This window comes from Megalobrama amblycephala, linkage group LG4 (genome assembly GCF_018812025.1).
Source record: "Megalobrama amblycephala isolate DHTTF-2021 linkage group LG4, ASM1881202v1, whole genome shotgun sequence".
Taxonomy (NCBI): domain Eukaryota; kingdom Metazoa; phylum Chordata; class Actinopteri; order Cypriniformes; family Xenocyprididae; genus Megalobrama; species Megalobrama amblycephala.
The window spans coordinates 23,432,808-23,451,238 of NC_063047.1; the positions used below are offsets into that span (position 1 = coordinate 23,432,808).

Genomic DNA, 18,431 nt, shown 5'->3' on the forward strand with positions numbered 1-18,431 from the left:
GGCACAAATGGGAGTCAAGGAATTGATCAAGTGAAACACTTGGCACTGACAATCATTCTGAAGATGGAAATAACTGTACCGCTTGGGTTGTTTTTCTTCCAGAATGTAAATAATGCATTTGATTTTTTTGTCTTGATTTTTTGAAAAGTGAAGTTTAGATGATACTTTTGTTTGATACATCAATTGCATTGACATAACGGATTAGTTATGACATTCAACACTACCTTGAAGATGCATGTAATGTCAACATATGTTTTATGACACATCAGTGACTCTGAAACCAAGACTAGATTAGTCACACATGGATTAGTTTGTAATGTACCTGTTAATGTTGAGGAGAAAAATGTAGAACTGCTGTCATGCTGGAGTGCTGTAACAGATTACTATGCAGCAGCATCACAACTGGATAATGGATTTGTCTGAATTCAAGATAAGTATTTGTAATTAGAAAACCTCTTAAGTAAAATGTCATTATAGAAATAGGTATGGGCATTTTTTATTGAGAACTAGTCTCAATATGAATTATGTTGTAATCTTTTTAAATGAGAGAGAAAGAGAGACGTAAAGATGTTGACAGTTCTATGGCAATTGGTAGTGTCAAATGTAGGCTTGTGGGTTTTGTTACCTGGAAAAAATGTTGGAAAATGTTAGACTTGAAATTTTAGACAGAAGCCTCTGTTACAACCATCAGTATAACTGTTCAAATTACATTGCGTTCAACATACAGTGGCCCCAAAAGGCATTCTGAGTTAGGGGATATGAAAGTCACACTTGTATATGACTTTTATTGCGTTAACATTTTTCAAACCAAGCGGAATCTGCAAACAGATCTATCTTCATTTCTCAGACCTAACTTCACTATTCTGAGCCATTTTTTGTAATGAATTTTAACCAAGGTGATTTTAGTGCATCAAGTTCACCCAGGTCTCTTTTACAGACTGACTACAGGTGCAGTTCATCACATTAACTATTCCAGTAACATTTGACAATCATAAAGTGTACAAATACCTAATTTTGAACAGCATATCTATTGTTTAATCATGTTAAACCATTTCTGTTTTGTGAAATGAATTGCTTAAAATGTTTAAGCAATATTTTATTGGAAAAATACATCAAGTTTGACTAGTTTCGACAATCATGCTTCTCACATGAGAATATTGCAGTACCACCTCATATATCCCCCTGAAGCATATTTTTTGACTTTTTTATGGCCTCATTCACTTAAAAACAGATGTCAACACTAGCATAACATTTGCCTGATTTTTTACAGCAGGGCAAATGAGTGTAGCACTGAGCCTGCACATTCTTAGCATGCATGGCTTTTAGTAGGTTAGGGCTGTAGGAATTGAGGAGTATAAGAGACACGATAGAAGCCAAGATAGAAAATCAAATGGCAACCAAAATGAAAGTTTTTAGCATTATAACACACATGCTGTCAAGGAAAACTGTATTATTTAATTTCAAGGGAGACGATCATGAAAAATTATCTATTTGCAATTATTTCTGCCTGAAACCATCAGTCTCCACATACTTGATAAAGTTACTAAAACTGGCAGGAACGATCTTTAGATCAACTTTCAAGATTTTCTTTTTTTTTTTCTTTTTTTTTTAAATCTAGATTAATACCAGGTTCTTCAATACATCAGAAAAACCTATATGTGAACATCAGATGTATTCCTGGGCAAAACTGTTCATTTATGTTCACACATTTATGTTGTGCATGAAACACTGAAAAGTGAAGATGTTGACAAATGAAACATTTATTGAGCAGTAAATCTTCATTCGCTCATTATGCTTGTTCATACCACTGACATTGGAGAGTGGTCACTGTGGAGCTTATTGGCATTCTCACTATTTCAACACCCTGCTTCCTCCCTAATAGTTTAAGACTTGTAATGTAATTGGAGACTCCCTGTGGTGTATTTTTGTCATGTCCTTCATGTGTGCTCTCAGTAAGTTAAATGATGGTGCCAACTGGCAGTTCTACATACCGCAGTGTTAGATGTTGTAGATTTATAGGCTCAGTTCCAACCCTCAGTTTAATCTGGCATGTAACAGCAGTCATCATAAGCATTTTAATAGGCTTAGACTCTGTATAAACAACTGATGATGCATCCATTGGTCTTAATTGACTCATTGATACAAGAAATAAATAAATACTGTCAGGTTTTAATAGCCGTTTACACTTATTGATTGTAACATTGATATTTGATTGCATAAAATCGCTATGCACACACACACTGTGCCGATTCCTTGAAACCTTGTAGGAATTACTTAGAGGAAGCTGTTTGTGCCCTAAGCAACAAATTAATTTCTGACAGATATGGATAGAGAAAAATTGTGTGTTTTTTGCACACTTGCACACTATATCCAGGTCAGAGTCTAATACAACCTAATGGACACTGAAGTCGTTAGTTAACTCTTTGGATTCATTTCAAAATAAAATTCAAAGTCAGAAATCAAGAAACCGGTAAACATTAGATGGCCACAAGAGTGTATTTCCCCTGGAGATTTAAAGCATGGGGTAGATGCTCGATTGTCTGTCAGGAACATGCATCTTGCTATTTTAAAGTATTTTGTCATTTTATGGATGCTGAACTGGCACTCCTTCATTCTATGAGTAACAAAGGATACTTCCTCTAACCAACTCATATTAGAGAAGAGATATATTTGAATCATACACTGACCATTCAGAAACATGTTGCTATTTTTACTATGCATAGTGTAACTGAGACATTTGAGTCATTTGATCACTGCTACTGAGCAATGTGACGAAAGCTGTGGAACATATCCAAAAATAGTGAAGGTACAACTGTGGAAGTAAGGAGAAACCTGCCTCCGTACTTCTGATCACCCCAAGAAGGAAACCAAAGAAGGAAGGTTTTGGATTTCATAACTGTCATGATCTGCCACTCAAGCAGTGTAGTTCTGTGAAGTTCAGAGCACAGAATCTGTGTGATCTCTATGACTTTAAATACCAGCACCATCTAGAGGATGTGACATGAAGCTCAACTCGGCTACATGATGCTGAGAGTTAGTTATTTGCTTACCTATATATTGAGAATTTCAGCGTCCTCTTGTTAAATACATTTACATGATTGTATTGTTTTATTGTTACACATTTATTAAAACTGTCTCTCTTGGCATGACACCAGCCCCAGTATGAAGCCCTTCCCGAACATTTTTATTCTATCCTGAAAAGAGTGAACTGGAAAATCTGATCTCTCTTTAGTCCGTCAGTACTTACTGGTTTCGATTGATCATCTTAGAAGAATTCTTGGTAGCACTTTATTTTACAGTCATGTTCCCCATGTACATACTATGCACTTGTAGTAATACAATAACTGGGTAATTACTAGGTACTAACCCTGAACCTACCCCCTGAAAAAATAACCTTAAACCATGAAGTTACCTTATATTAACCTGTACTTTCTTAGGTAAGTACACTGTAAGTGCATGTAAGTGCACATACTCTAAAGTGCAACCAAATTATTAAACATATAAAGCACAAATTATGTATTACATAATGGCATAATTTAAACCAAAGTAACAGCAGAGCTTAACTATTTAGCATATTACTGTCTGAACGGTAACATTTGTCATTTAGTAATGCTTCAAAATATGATAAATATTCTCTTGCATTCTCTTCTATACATTACTTTGCAGGGAACTGTTTGTCCATCATGTGAACAGGGATGACAATCTCTCCAGGGAGACTGATATTAGAGCCAGGTAATGGGACCTCAACTGAGAGAATACCATCTGGAGACAGCATGGAGCTGATTAGTTTTACGTCTAAGTCAGCTGGAAGCCTAATGAATTACACAATAAAAATGAAACCAGCCATGAGTAATGATGGAGTAACACCCTACATTGTGTACAGCTGTAATAATGAGATTCAAATGTATGCAAAAAATACAGCATCATTTGCTGTTAGGTTCCGTTTGGAGAATTAACAACTGTTTTTCTTGTGTTATTCTTTTCATTTTTAAATACAGTAGGAGTTGATAAGAGATCAAATGAATAACAAAACAAATCAATAAAAGCTCTCTTACTTGTATTTTCTTGTAAAGCTTCTTGAGATCAATCTGTGATTTTCCTGCCTTTCCTCATGATTACCTAGAAAAGAAAACATACGTTAAAGAACATGATATTGCCATCTGAATGAAATGTGATTTGCAGTATGTAATGTCATTGTATAGGCTGTTTTATTAGCATAAATATGCAGTCCATTATAAATTGACCAAAGCCAGACACATCAAGGTCAACATACCTGTTATCTCCAAATACCCCTCCTTGGTTTTGATGCTTATCTCCTTTGGAGAAAATGGACTGACATCTAGACAGACTTTCCAGTTTTGCGGTCCTTTCATTTGTACACACACAGATTCAGAAACCCATCTCTCAGGTCCAATACATGATTTAGGAGGAATCTCCATGCACAAAGAGCTGAAGAGAGGTAAACGCACAGATCCTGGCCAGGTCGAGGTCCCTAATCTTTTCCTGGCTGAATCTATCCAGCTAACCTCATCTGGTTCAAGGAAACAGGGGAGGTCAGTGTTTTGGTTGAAAAGGTTTCTCTCCTGAAGAGGGTCCCAGCAACCATTTCGGTAAAACAAAGGACGAGGCATCTTAAACGTAATTTCAAAACTGAAAAAATTTTGTTTTGGAGCTTGGAATATCTGATTCAGATATAGCAACAGTAAATCTGACTGCAGACTTGCGAAAAGCTACAGAAAGTCGCCACACACTTCTTTTATAAGGTTCTTGTCTATTAAACCTTCATCCCAAATTATCCAGTTATCCAGTCCCAAACGTCAACAAAGAGGCTTGGCAAAACTTTCACCCCGGTGTAACAATCTGATATACACAGAATGATGCCATCCTGTCTGCTAATAGAACTGAAAGGGTAATGGCAAATTCTTGGCGCATGACAATAGGCACACTGGCAATGGTGTTGTTTCATTAATGGCCTCTGTAGTCTGGTCACATCTTGGTGCGCTTTCTTTTACCATGGTAACAAACTTTGTTGAACCACAGTATGTACTTAGACAGTCTTTATCGAAGCTCTAGAGAATTCCTTAGTTCTGTAAACAACATTTAGTCAGATATACTAAAATACATTAAAAAATATAGCTCAGATCGTATGTACCTGATGCCAAAATAAGCAAGAAGCTAAAATATTACTTTGGTAACACTTTAACTAATGTTAACAAATTAACTTTTTGTAATATATTAACATGAACAATACATTTGTTACCGTATTTGTTCATTTTTGTTAACGTTAGTTAATTTTAAAAAAATATATAGTAGTCAACATTTGAAGTGGATCAAAAAAGTTAATCAAAGTTCTCCTAAGAACAAAGCTGTCCTAAGAAGAAGGTTTTAGGTCAACTTTGATGAAAGGTTTTGATCCACTTCAAATGTTGACTACTGTACATCAGTTAATTGTGTTCATGTTAGTTCACATTGCATTAACTAATGTTAACAAATACATCTCTTGATTTTAATAATGTATTAGGAAATGTTGAAATTAACAAAGATTAATACATGTTGTAGAAGTGCAATTCATTATTAGTTCATGTAAACTAATGTAGTTAACTAATGTTAACTAATGAACCTTATTGTAAAGTATTACCATTAACATTAACAGGAAACAAAACAAAACAAAAAACAAAGTCAGATTCATTCACTTTCTTTAATGATAAATCATTAGGATTAAGCATATTTACTTCATCATACATGCTTAGGATAATTGCATAGAGAAAAATCATTTACACAAACATGATCATTATCTTTTATTCTTTCTCCTCTTTTACACTCTACAGAAGAACCCTACTTCAACTACTTCACTGTGCATCTTATTTCATGAGTGACTTGGGATTGAAATGGGTTGATCTGAAAGGGCTGGAAGAGAAGGACTGATCCGTGATCAGTTAGAAAGGCACAGAAAGTGAGGCTACAACAGATATACAGTGGAAATGCAAATAGTGGAGCACAGAATACCAGAAAAAGGTTTTTATGAGCGCATTGCTTTTCAATGTAGTAGAATGCTGAGAGCAACTCTACGGTGCTTGTGTGGTTCTCTGGCTCAGCAGCACTGGATCAGTAGGAGTGTGCTGAAATAAATATATGAACAGGGTTTTTTTAGTGCATTCATGTTAATATAACCAAGTCTATGTATTGACATAACAGTGTAGATCACATTTCTTACAGATTACAAATGGCATGTTATGCATAGCCAAACATTTCAAGAAATATTTATAGCTCGTACCAGCAGTGCTAAAGTTTCTCAGGCAAAAGGATTTCCCCCAAACGGGTCTCCAAAAGCATCTGCAAGGGCAGCAGTCTGAGAGGCTGGAGTGCTCTGTGAAAAAAAAATTATTATTATTATTATTATTATTATTATTATTATTATTATTATTATTATTATTATTATTATTATTATTATTATTATTATTATTAAAAAGAACAAATTTGCAATTCCAAAAACACAGTAAAAACACAAGGTCACAGTGTCAAACAGTGTATACACTATAAACTAAGAATTCAAAAAAATAAATAAATAAAGTAAAAGTATAAGTAAAAATGCACATTACTGCATTCATGGGTGGTGCTCCAAAAGGGTTAGTTCCAAAAGTGTCATCAAAAAGGTTTGAGCCTGCTGCAGGATTCTGGTTTGAGGGTGCAGGGACTAGATTAGGAGTGAAGGCAGCATCCAAAAGCCCTGGGGTCAGACCTGCTCCGTGAGGTACTGCAACACTCGCAGGGGACTGCTGAGGAGCAAGTTTTGAAGTCCCTGGACACAAGATAGGGAACAGTAATGATCAAACTATCAAAATTGTTATGCTGCATGTCTCAAATCATAAGTTACAGCTAATAATTAAATGTGTACCATTTGAGTTAGCTGAGATTTGGTTTATGTCAAAGTCATCATGATCTGCCACCTCCTGAGCCAGGCCAACCTTACTGGAAAAGTACTGGTCAAATGAGCCATTGGTGTTTGTACCAGGTCCTTGTTCTGCTTTCTGGGGCTTAGCCATCTGGAAATTTTTGAACATGTCTTTTCCGGTCTTCTTCTCCTTCTCCCCAAGGGGGTCCAAAGCTGTAAATGCGCTTTTGACCACTGGGGGTTCTTCTTTCACCGGAGGACGGGGTGGAGGCCGAGGAGGAACCACTGCACCCTGCTGCATACCCATCATTGCATTAGGAGGCATCATGGGAGCAAACTGGTTTGGTTGGAAAGGACTGGCCACAGGACCAGTGGTGGGCCAGGGCCCAACAGGTGCTGCGGTTCCCGGTTGACCCCAGGCTTGTGTGGCAGCTTGTGGACCAAAAGGCAAAGCTCCTTGATGCCCCCATGCAGGTGCAGGCAGGCCTCCAAAGGCAGATGGTTGAGGAAAAGCTTTTGGTTGTCCTGGAACCGTTACTTGAGGAACACCACCCTGAGGAGGAAACATTGTTGGTGTTTGACCCCATGGAGATGGAGCTGTCCCAGGAGTGACAGAAGTAGGGCCCAGAGACAATGAACCTACAGAACAAATTAAATACTCAACATCAAAAAAAAAAAAAGAAATCAAGATCACAATGCTCATATGGCATGCAAAAACAAAACAAAAAAAGTTTTTTTTTTTTTTTTTTTAAATTGGGTTTTTAAACAGTCAGTAGACCCAAGTGGGCGCTAATTCACACTATAACTGCAGATTTAGTTTTAAAAAAACATTGTCTTTATAATACTTGCTAGTTTTCCCCTCACACAGTATAAATAGGTCTTTATACGGGGAAAAAAACAGGAGTTTATTTTTTAAAAATATGAGATGAGCCAATTCAGTTCCACAAGTGTACCAAGAACATGCATTATACCAAGAGCATTGATGGTGGAGGAAGGTGTGGGGTTGAACAGGTCTGCTGGAATAGAGGAGTCCTGATTTGAGGGCTGAGACTCCTTCTGGGTTGGTGGAGCAAAGAGTTCAGCTCCGAACATGTCATTTCCAGGTGACTATGGAGGCACAATGTTGTTTAAAATTATTTTTAGAACTGAAACAATTCAAAGAGACAGATTTATATATATATATATATATATATATATATATATATATATATATATATATATATATATATATATATATATATATATATATATATATATATATATATATATATATATATATATATATATATGAGAGATAGAGATAGAGAGATAGAGAGATAGAGATAGAGAGAGTATAAAATATAACAATGCTGCCACTGAGAAAGAGCCCAATTTTACCAAAGTTGTGTCATTGGAAAAAAAGAAAAAGAAAAAAAGATCAGTTTGATATACAGTATATCTGTAGATGGTTTACTTGAACCATTTTTTACCCTGCACAATTAAACTGAGTTAAGAAGCATGCAGTTAGTCATAGTATTGCTTTCAGAGATTGACATGACATTGTTGTGTACATCCACAATTTAATTATTTAAAAAAAAAAAAAAAAAAAAACATTTTGGAACCATTTTGAATAAATGCATCCAGCTTCTACAGTTTAGTAGAGAAAAAGGTCTAATAGCATAAAACTTCATAGCCTTCTTAATCAGCAAAAAGTAGATATCAATTTAAGACACAAACAGTACATGGACAACAATGCAATGTCCCTCAACACAAGTTAATAATGTGACAGTTTCCATCCAATTTTTCCAATGTGCAAAAAACAAAAACAAAAAAACCTCCCCCAAACCATAAAATCAACTATCGGTGTTCTATGAGACAGACTACAAGAACTTTTAAAAACCATAATCATTAAACTATCCATTCTTTCTCTGCATTTAGACAATGTGAGAACATCTTTACATTTAAGTACAAGATGTTTACTGTTCTTTTTAAAATCATTTTTAAAATATTGATTAAAATTATTGGCGCTTACGCAGCACAGCACAATCCTTATAGTCTCTCTCATACTTTGTATGTGAATTAATACAGACTGAGAACTCTCTCGCCAAATGTTCACCTTCCCTCTCTTCCGCATACATCCAGACTTTGAACTTTGAGGTGGGGGGCAAAGGACCATTAAGCCTCCATTTTGAACAGAAGGTGGCGGGATGGTTTGAAACAATGCCACTGATTTACTTGATCCATTACACAAGAGAGGAGTTTGGAGGACAGGAGGACCTGATTTGGCTAACCCGTTTAAGATAGGTGGGTTGTTCATTGAGATACTCAAAAAAGGATTCTGGCTAAAGAGGGAATTGCTGTCACCATTCAGATCGCTTAAAGGAAGCTGGTTTACTTGTTTATTTAGACTTTCATTAGACAACTGGGCACCAGACAGTCCATTAAACAGCTGACTGTTTGGAGAGGAGTATTCACTCAGGCTTTGCTGCAAGTCTGGCCCATTCAAGAGGAAACTAGAAAGATCTGACTTGTTATTGGAAGAAAACATGGAATCTGATTGATCATTTAAGGGAGAAAAGGGATCGTCACTGAAGGGATCGGAACTAGGAGTTGGGAAAAGATCTGATGTGAATGAAAGAGTTTTGTCATCTGATTTATTGCAGAGAGGAGATCGGTAGCAGATGAAAGGATTTCCTTGATTGCCATCAATCACAACAGCAAAGTCAAGCAGCAGAACACTGTCAGGCTGGTTTTAGAAGAAAAAGAAAAAAAGAGATGAGGTAGATTCTTTGAAACAAATTAGTTAGGTAGTTAGAGCATCATATAACATGAAAATTTCCATAGGAAGTGTCTTAAACACCAGTAATTGTGATGTACAGTCATGTGAAAAGTTAGGACATCCTATTGAAAAAAAATTCCATGGTTTTCTGTATCAGGGCATAATAAAAAAAAAAAAAAATCATCTGGTCCTTGGCAGGTCTTAAAATTTGGAAAATAAAACCTTAGATGAACAACAACACGACATATCACACTGTGTCATCATGCATTCAACAAAAATAAAGCCAAGATTGAAACAACATGGGTGACAAAGTTAGGACACCCTATGATTCAATTGCTTGCGGATCCACTTTTGTCAAAAATAATTTGAAGTAATCATTTTCTATATAACTCTCAGTCTCTCACGTTCTGGAGGAATCTGGCATTTGTTTTGAGCATTTGTTAATGCACAGCTCTCACCACAGCATTTCAGTCAGGATAAGCCCTGGACTTCGACTGGGCCATTGCAACACCTTGATTTTTTTCTTTTTCAGCCATTTTGTTGTAGATGTGCTGGTGATCTTTAGATCATTGTCCAGTTGCATGACCCAGTCTTTAGCTGTCGGACAGATGGCCTCACATTTGACTCTGTATACCAAAGTTTTCTAGAGGAGTTCATGGTCATTGGCCAGGACTTCAGCTTTTATAGAGTTGATCACACTTGCTGATGATCAGTTAATCAAAGGCATTTGATTAGCAGTGCCTGACCATTACTTGCCTCCTTAATTCCTATGTTAACAGTAAGGGTGTCCTAACTTTGTCACCCATGGGTTTTCAATTTTGGCCAAGCTTTTGTTAAATAAATAATGACACAGTGTGATGTGTCATGTGTTGTTATTCATCTGAGGTTTTATTTTCCAAATTTTAAGACCTGCCAAGGACCAGATGATTTTTTATTACGCCCTGATACAGAAAACCATGGAATTCAACAGGATGTCCTAACTTTTTCACATGACTGTAATTGAAGTGCTCTTTTCCCATTTTTGGGGTTTGGGTGCCATCTACAGGCCATTGGGACTTTTTCCACTGTTAATAATACTTTTGGGAGAGTATCTGGTTTGGCCAATGCAAATGCAAATGCTTGAGATCCTTAAATGAAAAATGAGGGCTGATGGATGGCTTTGGTAGATGTTAACAGATAATACTGGCAAAGCGTTTAGTATGTTAAGAATTCAAAGCACAGTAAAAAAAAAATATTCTAGGGAAGAAATATAAGACGAGAAATCTTTGCTCATTCTAAAGTCTGGGTATATTTCTAAAAGAAATTACTTAAGCTGCTTAAAGCGCATCAACACCAGATTCACTGCAAAAATGTATTCTGTAGGGCAGAGGTGTCCAAACTTTTTTTTTTAAAGGGGGCCAGATTTTACAGGTTGTCTCTTGGAAAAGCTTGAGTTGACAGCAGCTTGAGTTGGGTCGCAGATGAAAATTCTCATTAACACAAATAGTAACATCTGTAAAATTTTAACCTCATTTTAAAAGGATAAAATGTAAATATTCTTACTGAGTTATAACTCATACAATAAAACATTTTTTGTTTGTACTGGATACCTCTGCGCAAAACTCGAATGCTTCTCACTGCGCTGTTTAATGGTCGCAAGTAAAAGCATTTGTTCTGAGCGCTGCGCAGTCTTTTGTGCTGAGCTAATGAATGGTCCGTGGTTCAAATAACTTAAGTAGCGCCGTTTCGTTCCGCTTTTGGCACGTTTAATGTTTCTCATAATCAACAGAAATAGCAGAGCTTATCAGTTATCAAATTTTGTTTCTCTCACAGTTTACTGCAACACCTGGCCTAAAATCTAGTGCTGTCAACTTGTGTCGACACTGTGAAACTGCATGATTTGTAAATTATGTGTAGCGGGCCACATGTAAAGTATTTTAGTCAAGCTCCGGGCTGTTTGAAATTCATCCCCGGGCCGGACTTTGGACACCCCTGCTGTAGGGTCATTACCGTAGGAGAGTGAATGTCAGGTGGAGTGGACATGTCGCCAAACAGGTCCATCTGCTCTATGGTCTGAGAATAACACAAAACATAGCACCTCTAGGTTATTTTCTGAGGATTCCAAGGTCCAATTGGAGTTTTTCAACAATCTAATTTGTATGAAATTGCCATTTTGTATGAAGTTGCAAGCACGTACTTTTACAGCATTTTCTTGGCCATCCAGGGTGAGTAAAGCATCACCACCATTCTGATGAACAATAAAACAAATAAATGAAAGATTACATTAAAATAAAACTGAAATATTCCTTAAAAATGGTTTATACTCACCCCAATCACAGTGCCATTTCCTTCACCCTGCAAAGTAGTAAAAGTTTCAGTTAATAAAATAAATCAAACATAATAGGAAAAATGGTTCAAATCATTTATGAAAAGCTACAGTTTATGAAAATCTGCATAATCAATTTGAAAAGCAGTCAACTATTTAGAGCTGTTATCTTTAGAAAAAAAACTGTCTTAAGCGCTCAAAATAGATTAGCTTACCAACAGACAAATATCTAGACAAGCCTATAATCTTCCTGCATGAAATATGTAGTACCAAATTCGTTCCTCAATTTTAGACAACAGTAATTTAAAAAAAAAAAAAAAAAAAAAAAAAAAAACACCTCTAAATGAGATATACACATCACCTTCTGTGCAGCTTCCTGCTCTTTCTTCTTCATATTGAAGATTAGTTGAAACAGATCCTTCAAATCAATGACCAGGGGCTCAGCCTGTAGGAGAGGAATTGACAGCAGAAGAGTACACTTTGGATTACATATTCCATCCACATTTCAAATTGTATTTATTATTATTATTATTATCGTTCAATTTCTGTAAGTGGCACCAAATAGAAAATAGAATAGTCTTCTTGTGCCAAGATTTGATATACATCACAAATTTTGTATTTTGTGTTTGATGAACACCTTGTGGTGCCATCCTAAAGAGGCACAAAATTACTTTCAGACCTTTACCTTGACAGTTTCATGCTGGTGGAATGACCATGATGATTTTCAAGAAACAGTTGACGACAAACTGATATTTTTCATCAACACTCGATTGACATTAATACTGACACTTACTAATCTGTATATCCATTTAAAAAACAAAAACAAAAACACCTTGCTATGTGTACTGTGCTAGACTAACTGGGACTAGTCATAGCACTTACATAGTGTTGCCCTATTGTTGGTTTGATTGGTTCTATTGTTCTCCTCATTTGTAAGTCGCTTTGGATAAAAGCATCTGCTAAATGATTAAATGTAAATGTAATTGACCTGCTGAGCTGTCTTAACAGCAAAGAACTGGTGCTGCCCCTCTGCTCCGCAAACATATCCAAAGGCCCGGTTATCAGTGACATCACGAGCAATAAAAGAGATCTTATTCACCACATGTTCATGCTCAATCACCTGAGAGAGAGAGGAGAGAGACTAAGGCAAGATATGACAGAGAGCATGCTATTAAGTCAATACACATTTTTATGACATGTAAAGGCCAGTAATCAACTTCACAAATCATTTTTTTAAATTATCCACAAAACGACTCACCCCAGTTTTCTCATCAACAATTTTGATTCCTGTTAGAGAGATGTTTACCCATATTCTTTGCTTGTGCTTGCCTTGAGAACGAGCAGCTATTGCCATGCCCTGTACACAAATAAAAGCTAAATAGTTTCTTCTAACAATAACAGTAGCATTAACGGAATGTAATAATAACAATAATAATAACAACAATAATAATATTCTGTCTTCACACAACATAGATGAAAGCCATCATGAATCTGCACCTTTAGTTTCATCATGGAATCCTGACACATTTTATCCCCTCTTGCTTCTGGGACATCATCCACACCAATAAGCTTGGCTTTATATCTCACTCCATCACCCTGAAACCTGGCCAGCAGGAACTCGTCTGTCTTCTCTGGGACTGTGGAGGAACAAGACTATATCATTATTTTAAATAAATAAATAAATAAATAATAATAATAAAAATTGCATGTTTGCTGTAGGCAACATCAACCCCATAGATAGATAGAACCATAGATCAATAGATAGAGGCGGCCAGACTGTACTTTTTCTCCTTTCCCTCCAGAATGAAGTTCTAGTCACGGGTGCAGTGGGTGTTGTGGCAGATGCTGGTTCAGTGGTTGATGCTGGTTCTGCCGGTACCACAGTAACAGGCTCGGCTTCAGGTGGTTGCGACATGGTGGGTGCTTAGTTACAAGAAAATGAAAGCAAAAGAGGGGACAAAACCCAGCCAAAAAAAAAAAAAAAAAAAACAGGGGACAGATGCAGGTAGGATATTCAACAAGCACACATTCTCAGCACTGCGCCTGGACAGAGAAAAAAATAAAAAAGATAAATTACAAATGAAAAGATAAATGACAAATGAAAAATATGACAAATGAAATTGATAGCTGAGAATGTTGAAATGTGACCAGTATCTCTTTTATTCATGGCATTCAGTCACAGGAACAAGCAGTAGTTTGCTTATAACCAGTTTTCATATTTAACAAGAATCTTGTGTCTACATACAAAGAATGCAATCATTTTAATTCAGAAGGCATCACATACACATCAAGAAACGTAAAACTCTTCCAACTAATTTAACTTGGACCATAGATTCTGTTAGTGACAGAAAGGCAGAGGAAGGAGAGGAAACAGCATAAGCAAAAAACACTTCCTGCTTAGTAGGCAAAACAAAACAAAAAAACAAAAAAAAGTGCCAAATAAGTTTTCCATTCCTGAAATACAGGATTTATAGGAAAATGGCATTAAGGGGGAAAAAATCCTCACAAAGTCATGAAGTAATCCCTCATTTAATTTCTTATGTCTAATCTCTAAATTTTAGCTCAAATTCCTCAATTTAAACATGGGATCAGTACTTTCAATCAACAAACCAAAAAGTGTAACCTTTAGAAACAAAACGCTGCAAAAAGGATAAATCATGAAGTAATCCCCATGAACTAATTTCAGAGACTAAAGGAAAGGCTGTTCATCTCAACCAAAAGATTCAGAGTCACACCACTCATACAATATCCCCCAACAGATGGATAAACATCTCCACAAATATCAATCGGTTAAACTCAAACAGGGTCTCATTCAACAAAGAAAACATCATTTGGCAAAGATAAAAGAATTTTAAGTGGTCCGAAAGACATACCTTATGAGCAGCCAATAATGTTTAGCTGTGTATTTCTCAGCAGAGAGAGGAACAAAGAGAGTAAGAGAGCAAAGGTGGGCAGATCAAAGGTTGAGCAATTAAAACCTGTTAATCCTTTTCCAGCAGCTCATCAGCCCTAAAAACACATCTCCAATCCCATGATCCTCAAGATTACCCAAATGTTTTCATTTCAGCACTGGTCTTGGAACAGAATTACTTTTCCCGGTTTACATTTGGGAAGAAAATCTGTTTTATGTACTCAGATTATCTGTTCCTTATTTTACATGAATTTGTCGTGACCAATATTTAGACAAGCTTATGAGTTTACATAATCATAATGCAGCAGGAGACAATCTAGAGCTGAAATTATATCAGGGTCCATTCCAATAATGGCCACACAGAGATGAAACAATTGCCATAATTTCAATCATGACAGCATTTAATATTTATAACTAACCCAAAGTTCTATTAGATCATATGACCATGAGCGGCAAAAAAAACAAAACACTATGACGATATCATTCCTTAGGGATGAAATACACATACATACATACACACCATAAATTAGAATGCAGGAAAATCAAAAATTGGAAAAGAAATCAAGTTATTGAATTGGCAAATCAAGTTAATTTCAAAAGTAATATGACAAAACTCTCAATTGGTAGAAGAGTAATGTTTTATGACACTCAACAGCTGACAGAGGCAGAGATATGAACGGTTTATCAGCTAGTTGTGATTATCAAGAGCGGAAAACAGTGGCAGAATGGCTGTAAGATCGTTTTCATTACTGCCTATCCAGGGTCATACAGTGTAAAATAACCTGTAATGCAGCAACCATTAAACAAGAGTGATAAGCGAAAAGAAGATTCTTGTGCAAGACACAATCATGAGTTTTCTCTACTTTACAAGCACCCAAGCAGGTAATCTGCATGCTGTCACACACAAGCACATAATAAAATGGTAATAAAAAAAAAAAAAAAAAAAAGTGCAGGTAGAAGTTACTTTTAAACATGGGTTATGAAGGGCGACAGAATTCTGTCCCCTCTCATTATTCATACCAATCACAATGCACATACAGCATAAGCAACAATCAATTCAACAGTCTGATATCTTATATCACTTACAGCTGATCAGATAAGAAAAGGAAACAGGGCCTAGATTAAAACGCACATAATCAAAGCATACTATAAACAATATTAAACCGAACTTTCTACTGTCTGCCAATTTGTAGATTTTGCCTAATCTCTCAAAGTCACAAAGTACAATAGAAATGTCATTAATAATCAAGATAATTTGGATGCTTTTTTCCCATCTGAATGCCCAGATGCTTCTGGAATTCTAGAACACATTTTGTGATAACCTGAACGACTAAGAATATTCACATACACATACATAAAGAACGTCTTATGACTATCTACACATTAACCCAGATGAGTAAAACAAGATGGAGGACCACACAAGCTCAGAAGATGAAGTCTCTGAATTCTAAATCTTTTTTATTTTTATTTATTTTTTTAGAATTTAGAATCTTTTCCCTGAATGTTTTGAGAACTTCTGAGGTCCATATGTCTGACACTGGGATCTTCTGTTTAAAACAGAAAACCTTTCAGTGAAATACCTAATATAATGGCTTGTTTATACTCGGATGAGGACTGGTCTCATGGCCCTGGCTGTTCAGTAACTTAAATGAACCCAAAAGTCATAACAGTTAAGTTTCATTAAAACAGAGGATTCAGCAACAGTTGAGGGTGTTCATAAACCGAGGCACAATTCCACATCAGCAGTATTACAAGCATGCAAGTTACACATTAGCTATGCACAACATGCCCAATACAGTAATAATGATTAGCATGGAATAAAAATAAAAAAATAAAAAAAAATGCATAAGCAAATGGCACCTATGAACTTGATTATATGATTATAATTTTTAATAGTTCTGATATTCTGTAATTAGTTTTCAACACTTGAGAAATGTATGGTAGGCTACACTACGATCAATGTACCCTTTTTTTATCATTATTAATAATAATAATAATAATAATAATAATTTTTATAATCTTAAAACAATAAATTTGCTAAAAATATAAAGAGTTGACGCTAAATTAAATGGCACGTGGTCAAATTCAAAATCATCACAACACCTGTAGTCATTTCACCAAGCCATTTCATTTTTAAATTAAATCAAACTTTCATTGAAACGTTTCTTATATAATCCCATCAAGTCAAATACCAACACATGCCAAACTGACAGAAACTAACAACACACCACAGGTAACACTTGAGGATGCCGCGCCAGAGCCTCCGTTACTTACCGCAACTATGCATTATTGAACTCCACACCTGAAAAACTGATGACAAAATCAAAATAGTGCTGATGAGCGCCGTGGACAGTTTGAATGAGTGTGAGACTCAAACCACTCTTACTCCAGACAGGCGGTCCTCCTCCTCCTCAAACTGCTCTCTACCGAGTGCCAAATTGACGGAGACTCGAGCGCCTCCCACAGGTACCGCGAAACTTATCTCGACCTTTATAACAATACCACTGATTGATATAACCTTCAACTGAACACAAAAAGCATCACTTGATGATAATATTGCACACATATATTATGAAGCAATGTCTCTTGAACGATTTAATAAAATGAAAGTTTACATAGGTCAACGTTTACTAAGAAATCGTTCGATGTGCAGATTTCCTTTTCATTAAACCATGGGACATTCATTCTGAAAGCCAGTAAAGAAATTCAGCTCTCTGTTCATCCTTCCTTCCTCACTACCCTTCCTCTGCTGACACTGCTGACATATGAGAGGGGGAACGGGTAAAGAAAATGCTTGCCAAACTAAAGATGGAGAAAGGGTTTAAACGAGATGAGAAAAATAAGGTCAATGTAGTCTTACATTATATATATATATATATATATATATATATATATATATATATATATATATATATATATATATATATATATATATACAGTATACAGTCCAAAAGTTTGGAACCACTAAGATTTTTAATGTTTTTAAAAGAAGTTTTGTCTGCTCACCAAGGCTACATTTATTTAATTAAAAATACAGTAAAAAACAGTAATATTGTGAAATATTATTACAATTTAAAATAACTGTGTACTATTTAAATATATTTCACAAAGTAATTTATTCCTGTGATGCAAAGCTGAATTTTCAGCATCGTTACTCCAGTCTTCAGTGTCACATGATCCTTCAGAAATCATTCTAATATGCTGATTTGCTGCTCAATAAACATTTATGATTATTTTCAATGTTGAAAACAGTTGTGTACTTTTTTTTTTTTCAGGATTCCTTGATGAATAGAAAGTTCAAAAGAACAGCATTTATCTGAAATACAAAGCTTCTGTAGCACTATACACTACCGTTCAAAAGTTTGGGGTCAGTAAGAATTTGTATTTTTATTTTTTTGAAAAGAAATGAAAGAAATGAATACTTTTATTCAGCAAGGATGCATTAAATCAATCAAAAGTGGCAGTAAAGACATTTATAATGTTACAAAAGATTAGATTTCAGATAAACACTGTTCTTTTGAACTTTCTATTCATCAAATAATCCTGAAAAAAAATATTGTACACA

General features: G+C 35.6%; 2 protein-coding genes across 4 annotated transcripts; both read right to left on the bottom strand.

Moving 5' to 3' along the window:
* Window positions 1–3,075: 3,075 nt before the first annotated feature.
* hspb15 (heat shock protein, alpha-crystallin-related, b15) lies at window positions 3,076–4,799 on the bottom strand. The gene is made up of 3 exons (XM_048188398.1): window positions 4,274–4,799; window positions 4,056–4,119; window positions 3,076–3,812 (listed from the first exon to the last, which is right to left on the bottom strand). The coding sequence occupies exons 1-3, from the start codon at window positions 4,629–4,631 to the stop codon at window positions 3,656–3,658; spliced, it is 579 nt and encodes a 192-aa protein (XP_048044355.1). The 5' UTR covers window positions 4,632–4,799; the 3' UTR covers window positions 3,076–3,655.
* Window positions 4,800–5,684: 885 nt separating this feature from the next.
* Window positions 5,685–17,524, bottom strand: dab2 (DAB adaptor protein 2). Of its 3 annotated transcripts, none has more exons than XM_048188399.1 (15): window positions 17,141–17,524; window positions 13,738–13,998; window positions 13,453–13,592; window positions 13,214–13,312; window positions 12,944–13,075; window positions 12,317–12,400; window positions 11,958–11,984; window positions 11,827–11,877; window positions 11,640–11,702; window positions 8,988–9,617; window positions 7,864–7,999; window positions 6,896–7,531; window positions 6,600–6,799; window positions 6,275–6,367; window positions 5,685–6,119 (listed from the first exon to the last, which is right to left on the bottom strand). In XM_048188399.1, the coding sequence occupies exons 2-14, from the start codon at window positions 13,868–13,870 to the stop codon at window positions 6,293–6,295; spliced, it is 2,406 nt and encodes an 801-aa protein (XP_048044356.1). In that variant the 5' UTR covers window positions 13,871–13,998; window positions 17,141–17,524; the 3' UTR covers window positions 5,685–6,119; window positions 6,275–6,292. The 3 variants fall into 3 exon arrangements, with proteins under 3 accessions (XP_048044356.1, XP_048044357.1, XP_048044358.1); XM_048188400.1 differs by lacking the exon at window positions 17,141–17,524 and adding an exon at window positions 14,829–15,091; XM_048188401.1 differs by lacking the exon at window positions 8,988–9,617 and having other exon boundaries at window positions 17,141–17,513.
* Window positions 17,525–18,431: the final 907 nt, after the last annotated feature.